This window comes from Centroberyx gerrardi, chromosome 11 (assembly GCF_048128805.1).
Source record: "Centroberyx gerrardi isolate f3 chromosome 11, fCenGer3.hap1.cur.20231027, whole genome shotgun sequence".
NCBI classification, from domain to species: domain Eukaryota; kingdom Metazoa; phylum Chordata; class Actinopteri; order Beryciformes; family Berycidae; genus Centroberyx; species Centroberyx gerrardi.
The window spans coordinates 8,195,649-8,212,460 of record NC_136007.1 but is presented as its reverse complement, the minus strand read 5'-3'; the positions used below and the strand labels follow the sequence as shown (position 1 = coordinate 8,212,460).

Below are 16,812 nucleotides of genomic sequence, written 5' to 3'. Positions count from 1 at the left end.
ATGAGGTCCCCACATAATACTAGTCCCGTGCAAATAGGGCTAAAGGTAACGAGTCGGTCCCGGCTTGGCCCTGCAGTGAAAAGCAGGCTTTAGTGTCTGGTTTGTTGGACAGTCGGGTGTTTCTGACATCCTGCCCGACCGGGGTTTGGCTGCGAGGGAGAAGCTGGATCGAGTGCTGACTCCTCTACCCGCTTTTCCTAGCTTTAACCATGAATGCCTAGATGCTAGCATTTTGTTTAGCGGGTTTGTGGATTCATCAATCTTTATTGTTCGAGGTTTTGGGAAGAGTTAGAAGACAGGGGGTTTTAAATTTCTTTAAAGTCATCCGTCTTGACGGGCGGGAGGCACGGCAGCGACAGGAGATCTCTTTCCCAAGTTCAGGATGTGGGCTTGTTGGTACAGGGGAGGTCTCCAGTACCAGGAAAAGTGGTGATTAGAGATGGCCTGTGTGTGCATGAGTGTGTGTGTGTGTGTGTATGTTTGTTTGTGTGTGTGTGTGTGTGGTCCAGGAGAGGAGCGAGGGCAGGATGACATCCAGCAGTCCCATCTGTTGAAATGACAGGGGTCCTGTCTGGAGAGACTGCAAACCTCCACCTCCTGTGGCCAAGGCACTTTAAACTAACCCAAAGCACACACACACACACACACACACACACTCATACCAGTGGCTCATAGTTACAACAATCTGACTCTCTGGGGAATGACTCGTGTCTCCATTCCCGTCCTGGTGTGTTGCCTAACTTGTAAACAAGTCACCTCATTTCAGCTGAAATGTTTACAGTGCAAAGCTATGATGATGTGCAGCCGCGCTGTAGCCATTCAAAACCGCTGGCTATCTCTAGACCGATACTCAAGGCACTAAAACACTATCAGAGGTGGTGACATCATCGCGAGACTCGCAACGCAGCGTTATCTATACAGCTGAGCCGATGAGACGGACGAGCCAGGCTGGCAGGGAGCTCTATCAGTGAAGTATGTGCTGATAGCTCTGTATCTGCAACGGTAAACACTGAAAGGCTCAATTATGTCGCTGTGGAGTTTGTGCAAATGCATGAGAAGTGCACTGACCTCAGCATAAACACAGTCGCTCACTGTCACTGAGTATACAGTGGTGTAAGTGTAGGTGTCTGTGCATCTGTCCTTGGGTGTGGAGAAAAACAGTGTGGCAAGCATGTAAAAAGTCAGCCAGAATAAATACATCCACATATATAATTCAGTCTTTTACAGTAGTTCTACTTGTGTCCTGCTACTATAAACTATTCAATAGATAGAGGAAGCAGCAGGAAAGGAGCATATTTTTTCAATATTTACAATTAGCTAGTTGTATTAGCTATGATAGAAACATCTGCAGGAAATCAAACGCAGGCTTCTTCTTAACAAGCTGTACTATTTGATGGATAAAAGGGGGGAAAAGCAGAAATGGAGCGGAAAAAAAACTTTTTTTCCCCCTCAAACCTCAGTGCTGCAAAGCCTCATTTGGGAACAACCTCTCTTGTCGCCTCTCAAGAGTTGTGGCTTTTCTAGCCGGAGCAGCACTGGGCTTATTTCCTAATCCCCGCTCTCCTTTCTCTCGGTCTCATTTCCAGAACCCAAACATTACGGCACGTCCCATAATGGGTCCCTCACCCTTTTTTTCCTTCTTCCTAAACAACAACATTAGATATTCTTATTCTAATGTCTCTACTATTCTCTCTTCCTATTCTTTTTCCAATGCGTCATCCTTTCTCTCTTTTTACAGAATTTTTATAGCTCAACCGGCGGATATTCTTCTAATATTTCTCTTTTACTTCTTCCTGTTCTTCTAATGCGTCCCTGTTTCTCTCTCTGTTTTACAGAATTTCCGCCCCATCACCAGCGGATATGGCGGTTACAGCCGTAAACCGTCGTACACCCCCGAGCCCCAGCTGCCCCCGCAGGCTCCCCAGCCCACCCACCTGAATAACGGCCACTCCAACTCCAGACCCAACAACGGCCACAGCTACGGATACGGGAACGGGAACGGCACCGGCACCGGCACCGGCACCGGCACCGGGCACGCTCAGTACAACAACCCGGCGGGACTGTACGCCCAGAACGGCAGCAACGGAGACAGATCTCTGCCAAGCAAGATGGGCGGCCTCAGCCTCAGCGCCACACACAGGTGAGGTGATCCAAGTGTAGACTCTCACACACACACACACACACACACACACACAGACACAGACACACGAGTGACGATAAGAGTGCGGGTATACAGTCTACAACTGTTACATAACTTATGACAATAAAATAACGCTATAGAAACCATGTGCATATTGTATAGAAAAGAGATCTGTTTCCTGAATTTCTATTTTTTTTACTTTTATAAATTTGTGTTGCATTATGTTTAATGAGTCGAATTCCTTGTGTGCACAAACTTTCTTGGCCAGGAATGATTTGATAGACGCAGATATATATCGATTTTAACCGTAATGACAGGAATAGGTGTGAATCTTTCAGTTTTTCATTGGCCTCCTGCGCCACTGGTAGTCTGTGACATAAACACGTAAACATACAGAAACACAGACACATGTGGGAGACACACAAGACACATAGGGGGTGGAATGCACGTGTAAATGTGCATACATACACACACACACACTATCGTCTCTGGTGGCACCTGCACAGATGGCCACGTGGTCTGGAAAAGCCATTTGTTATTGTGCGGCGCCTCTGGAGGGTGATAAATGTGTGTGTGCAGTGTCCCAGGGTGCAACCTCTGCAGCACTCCCACAGTTCCCCTGGACCACACTGTTAATCCTGGCGAGGCCCACACACACACTCACACACACACACACACACACACACACACACACATACACACATGTATAGACACATGATTACACTCAAACGTCTGCTCCCTCTTACACTTTCTCTGTCTTAAACACACACATATGCATGCAAAAAAAACTGTCTCTCTCCCTTTCTCTCTCTCTCTCTCTCTCACACACACACACTCAGTCTCTCTCCCTAGCTCGTGCTTTCTCTCTCATAAACACATACTCAGACCGAGGTAAAGCACTTCCTTCAGACTCCTGGAGGACAACATGCAGTTTAGCATGACAGGATCTGAACACATCTGTCAGTAGCTCTGCTGAGCTTCACCGAGACGTAGGAAATATTTGGGCTACAATGAAAAACAGAGCTTTTCCTCCACTACTGGGGTTTGCACACACACACACACACACACACACACACACACTAGAGTTTGAAGGGTTAGGGGTGAATGCTGCTACCTTTTATTCCTGTGTTTCCTTCTCTGTGTCTTTCTCAGCCGTGCTACTGTCTAAAAAAAGGAAAGAAATATTATGGGGAGTGAACTGCACTCTCCCTCTCTAAACAAAACAAAAAGGGAGTAGTTCAGACATACTTTTTCTTTTCCTTCAAGTATTTTTTTTGAATTTCCTTTGGAGATCTGGCAAAAAAAAGTCGTCACTTTTATCTCTTGTTTAGACTACTGCAACTCCCTTCATTCCTGTCTTGGTCAAAAGTCCATATCAGGTCTCCACCTAGTATAAGCATACAGCAGCAAGACAGGTAACAGATAAAAGGCAAAGTCACATCACCCCAATTTTTGCATCTTTACACTGGTTCCCTTTAAGTTTTAGAATCAATTTTAAGACTCCTCCGATCAAGGCGGCAATGACTTAAACCAGAATCTGAGATCTGAGGCTTTTTCATCGCCCATCATCCAGTTAGTATGACATTAATCAGGTTGCATTGCATTAATATTTTCCCTGTCTCGTCTCCCTCAGCCCGGAGCCTCCCATGCACTCCCCTGTGGGCCGGAACGGCACCGGTAACGGTTTCGACACACAGTCAGACGTCTACAAGATGCTGCAGGACTACGAGGAGCCCGTCTCCGAACCCAAACAGTCTGGCTCCTTCAAATACCTCCAGGGAATACTGGAGGCTGAGGATGGAGGTAGGGGTTTTTCTGTGTGTGTGTGTGTGTGTGTGTGTGTGTGTGTGTAGGAGGGGGAGATGGATTTCTCCCCTGTCTAGCGCAGATATATTGGAGCTGCAAATTTTGTGGAAGCCAAGACTATAATGTAACTAGAAGTGCGGCAGGTTTACTCATTTTTATCAAGGCTATAATATTGGATGTTGCTTCTTCGCACTGTGTTCCAGTGTTTAAAAAATTACACTGATTGGTCTAATGGGGGCGCTATTAGGCATGGGCGATATCGAAAATTGAATATCACGATATCGCAATATACAATAGTATCAATATTACCAAGATATTTGTGAAATATCGCAATATTCAATAATTTAAGGTTAACATTTTTAACTCAAACATTTTATCTCAGACACTGCTGGTGCGATTTTCACAAAATTTGGAGGGTGACGCATTTTCGCCTGTGTTCCGGTGTTTGAAAAAAAAATCACTGATTGGCCAGGTGGGGGCGCTATAATTAAAGCTCAAAATTTTAAACTTTGAAAGGCCACAAGTATCAGCCTGATTTTGATGAAACTTGGAGGGATGATGCATCTCGTTCCTGATTGGCCCAAGAGGTGCCTGCAGCATCCATGGGGGACGTTTCACTTGTCTGTATATTTGACAAATCGAGAGGTGGAACTAAGCAGCAAAAACATGCTAGATTCCCATGCAAATCACTTATTTTTAGTTTGTTGGTGAACCAAATCTAAACATCTATTTTGTGTTTTTGTTAGCCTGTGATGATGTCAGCTATGTTGACTTTCACATACTTGGCTGCCTTCACTGTCAACAGACTGTAAAATGACAGGAATTTATAACTTTCTATGCTAACAGGCATAAAGAGAGATAGCTATAACCTGGAAGTACCCAGATAGGCCTGCGTGCATCTGGTCAATGATCTATTTGTATTGTACACAGAAGTTGTTTGTATATGTATGTTAGATATTGTATATTCAAGGTAAATATCTCCCCCTGTGCAAATGGAGCTTGTGGTTCCCTGCAGCCACAGGACCATGTTGCTCACACAGCCTTTCTCTGACTGTTTTGAGTCCGCTGTCTAACTGGCATAGTTTTCCTTTTATAGAAAGACAGAGACAGCGAGGGGTAGAGGGGAGAGAGAGAGAGAGAGAGAGAGAGAGAGAGAGAGAGAGAGAGGAAGAGAGAGAGAGAGCAAAAACAAGGGACAGGGAGAAGAGGAGAAAGAAAGATGACGCGCCTTAAATAGCTCAAGCAAGGATGAACAAGAGAGGGAAGTTTTGGTAAGCAGAATTTACTGCAAAAACAACTTCACAAAGGACAATAAAGTGAGAAATATGGTTTTCCTGTCCGCTTTCTGACCGCTCAGCATTCCAAGAAGCAGTCATTCTCTCTCTCTCTCTCTGAACTTTAGAGGAGGAGTCATGTGATGCTGACAGTGGCAGACCAGGGCAGCAGGACTAATCCCTGGAACTAAAACCCTTCTGTTCAGGTCTCATGCTTACCACTAAAATAGGGGAAAAGTTGTGGAAGGCATAATTATAAGAGAAGTGTTGTTATGTCAGGGTGGCAAAAGCCTAGAGGTTAGAGAAGTGGACTTATGACTTCTTCTTAGCATAGTCAAGAATTAATACTTTCCTAGATATTGTCATGCAGTTGTGTGATCCATTATTTCTCACCTTAATTAGAGAAACCCCCTCCCAAGATTTAGTGATAGCTTCTCTAAATTGACTATGCACTAGGGTTTGACCAATATGGGTTTTTTGAAGGCTGATACTGACATTGATATTTTTAGATTGAGGCTGTCGATAGCCAGTTTGGTGCTGGTATTCAATATCTTTGAATTTTAACATTTTCATGTAAAAAAAAATCCCAAAAAACGGTCAGTGTTTTTCCTTGAATGTTATTTTTGGCAGGTATATCCATGCATACGTGTGGAATGTGGCCTGATCAATTGGTGGCATTAGAATCAATTCAAGTTTAAGTAGTATTGATCAATCAATACTATAAATATGTGATCAAAGAAACTGCATCATATCGGAGGTGGATGACACAGACTGATCAATATCCAATATTTAATTAAAGACCTATTAATAAATCGGCAAACTGAGACATCGGTCTAATCCCAAAGATGTTGGAAAAATAATCGTGTTGATGCTTTTTTGCCAAAAATCAAGCAATGTTAATGAAATCACTCAAAGAGAAGAGTCTCAATATTGATACTCGTTTGTCATCGTTTAGAATCAATCACTGATTTTCAACTGATTGACCACTGATTTTCTTCTTTGTCACTCTTCCAAGGGGAGAGCCATAACTTCCGGTTGTGTTATCACGTCTCTGCTGTCTGCCTTTGATGTGAGAACAGACAGGATAATCCACAGCACAAGGCGCAACACTGACTGCTACTACAGTGTGGCTTGGAGCAGGGCCAGCCCACGCTGTTCCTTTAATTTAGCACTTATCACTCTTTAAGCACACTTTTTAAAGGAATGAGAAAGAGAGATGCTTAAAGAGAGAGAGGGCGAGATACTGTAGAAGATAATGACAGAGAAAGGGGGGGGGGGGGAGGGAGAGAGAGAATGTCAATGGCTTTAAGAGATTAAAAGGGAACTCTATTTGTCTGCTGTCAGTGGTTTTTCGGAGCTGGGGAAAAGCCCGGGTGATTGACAGGTTGACTGACAGGCTAAGCCCCCGATGAAAATGGGGAGACACCTGGGCTTTACACTGGGATCGTTTTTAAAGCTACCTGTCTTTCTGGTGGTGGTTAGCAGTGACATTTGATCTGTTGCTGAAGTCCTTTTACCTTCATTCTCAGCAATGATTTGATGTTTAATAGCTCAATAAACAAGGCAAATTGACAAACGAACACATTAGTTACACACAAATTAAAGTCAAATCATCTTGCTGTTTCATGTACGCCTTGCTGTCGGCCCTTAAATCACTTTAACAGGCCAAGTTGGTCTCCTTTTGAAGGCGAAAGCCCCTGTTGTGGTCATGTTGACTTTCAGGGGCTTTAAAGGTAAAGCAAACAAGAGTGTCAGTTTACCCAGAATTCCTCAAGCTCCGTCCTGATTGGATAGCGCTGTGGATGGAAGAGGGGTGGAGTGACTGTTACATGTTGGTGTTGAGTTTGGGTCTTTGAAGCAACATCACCCAAGAGGGAGAGATGAAAGAAAACTGTAACTTTGGAGAGATTTCAGGTTCCATTTTGGCCAAAATTAGTTATTAAACTTTATTTGTATTGTTACGTTTTTGCACAAAAAGGTCATCACATATGGCTAAAGCTGAGTAGTTGTTTTTTTCATAACTTCGTTTCGCAAATATTTTCACTTTCTGTTTGTTTTTGCCCTGACAACATGATAAAGAACTCTGGTAGCAGAAATAAACAAAAATTCAAAATGAAACCTCCAATATCTGAAGATGACCTTATAATTCAAAGCTTACAAATGGTAACAGAGGACGAAGACAGACAGGAAAGAAGTTAGATAAACAGAAAGTGAGAGAAGACAGCATGGTGAGGAATTATGGGTTTTTTTCTTCAGTTGGAAAGAGAAATAAACACAATGCCAGTGACCTCTGAAATCCCCTACATTCCCCCTACGAGCCCCAAACTCCGAAGTTGTTTGTTTATAAAAAAAAAATTTGGAAAAATATGATACTTTTTTACGGACTGGCTGTGCCTTGCTTTGTTTATTTCTAGAAAAGTGACCTCCCCTTCGCTGGCTGGGGGTATTTTATCCACCAGACAGCTGTCGTCATAACAGTGATGAATGACGGCTGCAAACTCCTGTTTTAGTACAGAGAGAGAGCCGTGTCGGCGGCTCAGGAGGGAAGCAGGCTGTGTCCTTTCTCAAACAAAGACCTCCATCCATCATATGTTAAAGTACACATCATCCCCCTAGCACTGGTATACAGAAATGGAAAGGTTTCTCTCAAAATGTAATCCATTTCAGATTGCTCATTACCTCCTGGTTTGTAATGAGGAATCTAATCCACTGGAATGCTTAAACTCGGTAAAATAATCTGTTAATTTTACTGTTACTTTGCCTCTAAAATCCAAATATGTGAAATTAAGTGGACAGTTTATCCCAAATGGTATACTTTGATTTGAGTAGTAGGTTAGGGTTAGGGTTAGTTAGTAGTTAAGGGATACTATAATTGTCTACAGCCATGATTAACCACGACTTAGTTAGGTAACATGATATTTCTGCCTATAGTATGTATAGTAGTTTCTAGGAAGGAATTATGAGGTTGTCATTCTTTTTTTAATAAAAACAAAACATGGAGATTGGGCAATCCAGTCACCTTTTATTAGTTTTATTCAGACAGTGGGACAGTAGAGAGGGAGACAGAGAAACACAGGACAAAAAGCTCCAGCATGCTTCGAGTCCTGTGGGGGTAAACATGTGATTCCAGAGAGGAGGGATTTAACCCTTCGACTGTCTCCGGGGACAGAGTGATTGCAACACTGCTTTCCACCCTATTTTTCCTCACTACGTCACTCATGATAAAATGTTTGCCTTTCTTATTGCACGTGTGGCCCCACAGATTATACATGCATCTTTCAGACACATTTAAGCTGATCATTTTGCCCTGAGGAAGATGTAACAGTGATATGTAAATTTGCTTTACATATCATTATTGTCATGTGAAAACCTTTGGTGATATTCAGGTTTTTACTTCAATTGGAGGATTATATGGTCTTCTGTGTTTTGAGAAAATTCTACGATAATAAGGCTTTTGACCTTTTGAAACCCTTTCAAAACCCCATTGGATAAACTCAAAAATGTTTCCCATATGAGGTTTTAATCAGACAGCAACAATATTCTACCACAGATATCTAAAATGCTTTTATTACACTTATCCATAGGGTTTATCTTTCTACTTTGCTTTAAATTCGCTGAGGCTTCGCACTCCACTTGACATCTTTGAGTTGGGATGGAGGGTAAGAAGTCTGTGCGACTGTTCAACAGTGTGTCTGGTTGATATTAGTCACAGTGTTGGACATGCGTTGTATATTAAATGTTGCCTTGTGCAGGATTTGTGTTGGAATGGGCCAACTTGTCATTGTCTGTCAAATAAAATATGGTGTCTGTGAGCAGTTGGACACAGAATATACAGGAACGTAGTAGCTTGGCTATTTCAAAATATAGAAGCGAGACTAAACAAGCACTCATTCATTCTGCTCTCCTTAGCCGTCCATGTCTGTGGTCTGTAAGACTTTTATTAGTCAACCTCCGCCTTTGTGAGAACGTCCCGAGAGCCCCACACATAAAAGGTTTTCCATTAGAGTGCATCATTAGGTAATAGAGACATTAATCCCAGAAAAAAAAACCTCATCCAGCTCATGTCAACTCTTAAACTCACCGCGGAGCATTAGAGGCTAAATGTTAGCGAGGGACGGAAAGTGCTTTGAGTCAGGTGCCAGATGCTAGGTAATGGGCTTGCGGTTAGCAGCAGTGATAGGTGGCATGCTGGGCTAAAAAGCCTCCGCTGGCACATCATCAGTGGAGGGAAGTCATACAGTTCACGGCCGTGCTCCGCTGATCCGGCCTGGTGCACAGGAACCACTGGAACGGCTCCAAATCTCCAGAATAAACCAGGACCGCTTTCATGCATTCCAGTCAGGCATAACTAAACGCTTGACAGTTGGAGTTGATAGCCCTTAATAAAAAATGCCATCCATGGGAAGGCGGCAACTCCTGAGAATACACAACAACCATAATAACCTGTTTCAATGCATAGTGTTTTTTAGTAATTAAAAACAGTCAGTCTTGGTGAAAAGGTAACAAAATATAAGTGCATTATATACTGAAACAAGATGCAAGTTGCAATCTATTCTTGGGGGTTGGTGTCTTCCAAAAGATGGGATTTTTTATCATGTAGCTACATAAAGTTTTATTGTAGTGCAGTTTCTCTTGGCCCATAAAGGGGATCGTTGTTTGTTCAAGTGGGATAGTCAGCAGGAAAATGCTACTTTCCTTTGCATTTTACCAAAACATTTACAGTTACAGTAACAAAGAAGATGCATCTGATAGTTTTAGCCAGCAGGATGGATGTCGTCACCCCTCAGCTCGTCCCCCTGGTTTGCCACGGTGCGTTTCACAGATAGGATGTGATTGTAGCATATCGGTGAGATGGCTAATTCGATTCTGTTTTCCCTGTCCGGGTGTCTGGCCGGGCTAACTGATGAGTTCCTACTAGGAACTGAACACAACAGACTCTGCTCAGACTCTTGAATGAAGCACACTGGAAGGAGAGAGAGACACACAGAGGGGTCGAAGAGAGGGAAAGGAGGGAGGAGGGAGAAGGAAGAGAAGAGAGAGAAATAGACATTGACAGACAGTGATGGAGAGGGAGAGTGAAAGTCGAAGACGAATGTAGAGGAGAGGGAGTACTTTCTTATGAGTTAACATGGGATTAACTCTGGGAATTTGTCTTGCGTTCAGGGGCTAAAACAACAGTTAAAGGTGCTGCGTGTTGTATTTTCACATCAATAAATCATTGGCACATTAATTTTCAGACTTTAAATATATTGTCCTTAATTTTAAGAAACATTAGCACTAACAATACCAGTTAGAGGCTACAAATTGTCTCGACCATGGTCTCATTGGTTTATGTTAATTATACCAAGGTATTTGATAATGATATATTGATGTTTAAAAATGCTACACATAGCACCATTCAAAACAGTTAAAAACATAAAGAAAGTGCAGCCACACAAATAGAAACATAAAAGAATGTAAATAACAAATACAGTCACTATTAAAAAGACATTTGATAGATATATTGATATATTGAAAGACTTGTATTGTGGGTGTACCTCACTGGCCATGTGTACCTGTGCCCCAGCCGTGCCTTTAGGGCCAGCAGGGTAACACACACCTGCGAAGAGGGCGAGAGAGCGGGTGAGAAATGGCTCCGTGGGGAACAGAAACTGACCCCCGGTGCAGTGTGGGAAATATTAATCTATCTTCGTATCACACAACAGAGCTGACAGCCCACTGCCCCCTCAGTCTCACTACCTGGAACTCAGAGGGCCTTTACTGCACACACACACACACACACACACACACACACAGCTTTTTCCCCGAGTTACCAGATACCCACTACCTGGAACTCAGCTGACCTTTCATAAACACACACACACACACACACACACACATACACATACAACCCTTTCCTAAGGTTACCAGCACCTGGAATTCTGGGATTTATGAACACATTATACATGCATGTGTGTTTTTCTTCCAGGTCCGGCCTCTGAATGGTTATTTTATGGTGTAGTTTCCATAGCTCCTGTGTGTTTATTCTGTGGTTATACTTTCTCATTCCTAGGTGTTTCCCCAACGGAGAGAATGAGAAGCCTGAAGTCACCAGTCAGATCCCCAATCCCCAAACTGGGCAGCCCCATCCTCAGTCCCATGTCCGGCCTTCAGAAGCTTCCCCAGTGCACACGCTGCTGTAATGGCATTGTGTAAGTATTGTACAGATCCTGACTTTTAACTTTTATCGTATCGCGGTTGTATCGAATTGTGAACCCTATTGTGTATCGAATCGTATCGTGAGATAAGCATATCGTCCCATCCCTAAATTGTCTAAATTGGTCCCTGTTTATGATCATCAACAACATAAAAATGATCCTTTTCTATTCAGCACATCATGTTGAATGAATTCAAACCAAGGTCGATACTTTATAAGTTAAATTCTTAGTACAAGGTATTGTAAAATCACCCACATGTAACTTAATGGTGTACATAATTAAGTTAATGGGGTCTATTTAGAATAAAAGAATGAAGATAAATTCTGAAAATGCCAGTGTTTTATACTCAGGTCGGTTGTTGTTAAAAATATTTTAATCACCATCTGGAGATGATGGTTTACCCACCTCTTAGTTTACCACTCCACCTCTGGCCATGAAGTGTATAATTTGAACTCTAAGAGGTGAGTCAAGGTTCTTCCCTGACCCTAAAAAACAGGTCGACCTGCACCAACAGGCCTTTCCACAGAACTGAGGAAAAACTATCCCCATTTATCAGTTTTAATGATTAAACTAAGCCCTTTTCCACACCCTATCCCACACACACACACACATAGACATGCGGGCACACACACATCTTTTTACCAGGGAAATCACAGGCACCGGTAATCCCCACTCTATAAAAGCAGCTGCAGGTAAATAGTGATGTCATCCGCTTCGTTTACCCGTTAACAAGAGAGCTTTGTAGGAGCTCGCAAGGCACAATAAGGCTCTTATGTTCTGGGAGCGTTTAAAACAGCTCGCACAAGTATATGGAGCGCTGTGTCAATAGTTTAACCTGCAAGAAGTGTGGTTAGACGGTGAATGCGGTGGGAAAAAAAGAAGCAGGATTGTGACTGGAAGGTCTGCCGGTCTGAATCCCCCGTCCAGAAAGGAAAATCTTGTTGGGTCAAGCACTCAGGGCCGTTTCTACCTTTTTAGGGGCCCTATGTAAAAGTTGTATTGCCCCAGTCTGAATGTCCAGTATTATCAGTAACAGTTGAGTTCAGCGATCGACAAAGTCAGTACATCAGCACACATGAGAATCTGATGATGAATGTGTTTGCTTTGTAAGGCAAAGGGCTTTCTACTTCCCTATCCATTGCTACTAAATACTAAAGAAAAGCAGCTCTTGATCTGTCTAGCCAGCAATAAATGCATTATATTTTACTGTGAGCTTAAAATGGATGTGTTTTAGATCAACATGAGGCTGTTGGGTTACCAACGGTTACCAAGAGTGGTCATTTTAATTTCGAGGAAGGAAGGAAGAAAAACAAACACAAAAACGTCGGCACAATGGGGCCGTACGCAGCTGCATAGTCCGTGTATAGCAAGAAACAGCCACTGAAGCACTGAACCTCCAAGTGCGCCAGTGGAGCTGGTCAGTAGCCAACAGTACAAATATGTAGTTGCACTTTGCAGCTCCCAGGTGTGAGACTGTAAATGTGTGTAACCCTCCCTCCACCTGCCGCTACTCCCGAAAGCCACTGCTCTAAATAAGGATGTGTTCTTAGACAGCAGTGCCTGATAGAAACACTGTGACAGGTTACATTCAGATGCTTGTTTGGTTACAGCTGCTGTAAAGTCATATAATTGCGTGACATGCACAGATAACGGTTAGCTGTATAAACAGTCTGTTAGTCAGTCAGATAAGCAAATGAACAGTTAGCTCCTTTTTAAGTCTTCTCTCCTCGGCGAGAACAGCGCCTCCACTGAAAATGTTTATTAATTTAAGGCAGTCTGCGCTTTGCATTTTGCTGCATCATTTCATTTGTGTCATTCGTCATGCATTTCCATCCTCCTCAGTACTGCTATCTCATGGTAGAACAACATACCATACATATTGCGCTGCTGGACTCCAACCTGCATGTCACCCTGCCTGAATACATTTAGTGATAGAATACCTTTTTTGTATATATGTAGAGTGATATATATATTGTGCACTATCTTTCTTGCACTGTCTGATTGGGCTGGGCATTAAGTAAGAGTCATTTATCACAGAATAAGCCCCGACAGGTTGAATCAAGTTCTGGCACAAGCTGTCACTCATTCATTTGATTAGAAATCAACAAAATGGGCCAGACTTCTTAACTGTGGAGTGATGATTAAATGTGAAACATTCAGAAATTAAATCATTTAAATATAATTATAAAACACCCAAGTAACGCACCCTCTAGCAGCCACAGTGAAAGTTCACAGCTTTTGGGAAACAAATAGCTGTGAACAAATGGTTGTGTTTCTAAACGCACAACTTGGCTATCGCAACAGAATTGGAAAGATATGGTTAATTTCTGTGCTGTTTTTGACTGGGAAATGATAATTTCACCACTGACCATCTGATCAATTTTGTGTTTAGATGATGTTATCTGGTAGCTACCACTGTCCTGGAACGCATCTGATTGCACACTAGGAGGGGCAAGGGCTAAGACAAGACAGTTAACTGTGTGTAATACATTTGGAAGCAAATCTACCTTATCAGACTCTCCACTTTTACTTATAACATTACTGAATTGAAACCCCAACAAACTCATTCTCAATCTCAACATTTCAAGTATCTCTCTTTTTCTTGCCCTGCTGTTATATATTTAGCCATTGCCAGGAGATTTGCGACACATCTGCAAAGCCTCCACAGCTATTCTAATCTCTCTCTCCCTCCTTCCCTCCCTCCAGCGGCACCATCGTGAAGGCCAGGGACAAGCTCTACCACCCCGAGTGCTTCATGTGCGACGACTGCGGCGTCAACCTCAAGCAGAGAGGCTACTTCTTCATCGAGGACAACCTGTACTGTGAGACCCACGCCAAGGCCCGCGTCCAGCCGCCGGAGGGCTACGACGTCGTCGCCGTTTACCCCAACTCCAAGGTGGAGCTGGTCTGAGACGGAGAGAGGGGGCCGGCCATACTGTAATTTAACAGGGAGAGCGGAAAATTATGGGGGACGGGGTTATTGAATATCCCAGTCCACATTTATCAGGAGCTGTAGAGCAGGAATGCCGATCTTGGATCAGTTTTGCCTTTTGGGAGGGTCATATGAGATTTGGGTTTCAGCGATCCCAGGTCAGTATTTCTACACTGACAAGCTTGATAAATGAGGCCAGCTGAGCATAAACATGTTATGTATTTTGAGCGTATATTAAAATATGTTGACAGAATATGGCTCTGGTCTGAGCAGCATCCCAAAACTCCAGCCCATAAAAAAAACTAAAACAAAAAAACCTGTCATCTTACCCCCAACCCCCTCATCTCTCAATCAGTGTGTTTACATGCACAGAATATTCTGGATACTAGCAAAAATAACCAGGTTCATAGGTGTTCATATGCATATCTCCATAACAAATATATCACCAGAATATTCCAAATATTACCATAAAACAGAACATACACAGATAATGAAAATCAACATTAAATGGGATGTTTACATGCCATTGTACCCAGGCAATATCAGCATATTCCAGCTATCTATGTTTTGATTTTCCATCAATCAGGATATGGGTTTATTTTAAACAGAATACTGAATGTCCCACATCATTTTGGAATATGACTATGGGTAGAAACAACGCTCACTATATTCCTTAGAATAACTACAGGACACTGGGGTGTAATATACATTATTGTAAGACGTTTTTGGGGTGAATGGTATGTTTTTTTGCGCTTTGGTGGTGTGATGAACGATGCAGAGGAGTCAATGGTTTTCTTCCTATTCACTGATGCCTTCAGACTATCATAAACCACAGTTTCCCATGCAGTAGAGCACATTGCAACATGTCAGTTTTTCGTTTTACCTTTTACATTTAAGGTATTGTGATATATATCAGTTTTGGTCAATGGATTGAGAGGTTTCAGTGTCATATTTTTTAAGTGTGTTGCAATTACACATAATGCTATTCCTGTTGCTGGTGGACTTTTGCTTTTATTTACACATATCCAACTTACTGCCATTTTTTTTTATATTTCACTAAACTGGGGAACATCTCTCTGTGTGATTATCATTCTTACAAGCTCATTTTTCAGTCATGATGATAAATAAGCAATAATTCATTACAAACCGGCCTCTCACAGATATGATTTTGAGTGTCTGGAATGGTAGTTTGGGAGCATAATTTCACCAAACTATATTTCACAATAAGTGCTTCAATATGCAACTGAAATGCAAGAATCAAGCATCTGAAATGCAAACAAAAACACTACTAGTTAGTTGTGTGTGCATGTGAAACTTTGTAACCGTGACTTGCTGAGAAGAAGTCCGATGGATTTCTCCCCAGTGACCACAACAGCCTTTCACACACAAGGAAACACAAGAAATGAGACTTTAATGATGAGAAACTTAGCGTAATGGAGTGAATGCATGCAATCATCACAGGACGTCTCCCCTAAATGTGCTTTAGAAACAAGCGGGTGACTTATTAAACTGCTGCGTGTTGTTATTCCTACCAGCTGGGATGCAGTTTTTTTTGGGGTGCATAGTTTGAACGGGCGTGATACTCTCCATTTTCAGAAAGTTCTTACCTCAGTGCTTTTGGGTCATGCACCTGACTGAGAGAGGAATTTCAACTTTCACTCCTTCTCGCGGTGGAGATTTCCAGTTCATAAAGGCAAGAGAGCCAGAGTTTACTGGGTCTGTTGACAGACGTCCCGGGTTGACACCAATACGCTCTCTGCCTCCCATGGCAGCTTTTAAAAATGGCCATGTGGATTCGGGACAGGAGACGAGGCCACGGAAAACCGGTTGGAAACTCGTAAACTGGGAATCTAGAGCCTGCAACATGTGGGAGTAATATTCATTTTGTTTAGTGTTTTTGGACCCATTACACAGATACATTACACTTCTTCTTTGGAACAGGGAAAAAAAGACAAGAGTTTGAAAGTGTGCATAGTTTTATTCCCTTTCTACTATGAGTTAAAATATCTGGTCACAGCCAAGTCCGCGAACCAAATGAAACATACTTCTGCATTTCCTATGAGAGACGGGGGGGGGGAGCAGAAAGGGAGGGAGGGAGGATGGAGGGGGGAAAGAAAGAGGAATGAGGGAGGGCATTAATTTTCTTTTGGAAATGACAGAAATGTTCTTGCTGCGAGCGGAAAAAAAAAGAAGAAAAAAAAGGAAATTATCATTATTACTGAAATATGTGGCCATCTATCTTGGTTTGTTGTGAATAGTGAAGTGAAATGGGTGGAGAAAAGTGATCTTATTCTTAATTTTAGAGATTCTTTTAACGATACTACTTTTTTTATTTGGAAATGAGAATCCAAACTGAGTTTTGCAGTGCTGATATCCATGTTTTTTTCTCAGATATCCGCAGTGATGTAAATGTATAGCTGCTGGTATGCCAACTACAGTAGTCCTCTTTGTAAATTATGTGAA

At 42.4% G+C, this 16,812-nt stretch overlaps 1 protein-coding gene across 1 annotated transcript in view; it reads left to right on the top strand.

Moving 5' to 3' along the window:
* pdlim4 (PDZ and LIM domain 4) overlaps nt 1-15,880 on the top strand; it is a 52,489-nt gene extending 36,609 nt beyond the window's left edge. Inside the window, exons 4-7 of the mRNA XM_071906713.2 lie at nt 1,836-2,140; nt 3,774-3,943; nt 11,273-11,411; nt 14,124-15,880. Of these exons, the coding sequence (XP_071762814.1) occupies nt 1,836-2,140; nt 3,774-3,943; nt 11,273-11,411; nt 14,124-14,328 (819 nt within the window). The 3' untranslated portion in view covers nt 14,329-15,880. The remainder of the gene's footprint in view (nt 1-1,835; nt 2,141-3,773; nt 3,944-11,272; nt 11,412-14,123) is intronic.
* The last annotated feature ends 932 nt before the right edge of the window (nt 15,881-16,812 follow it).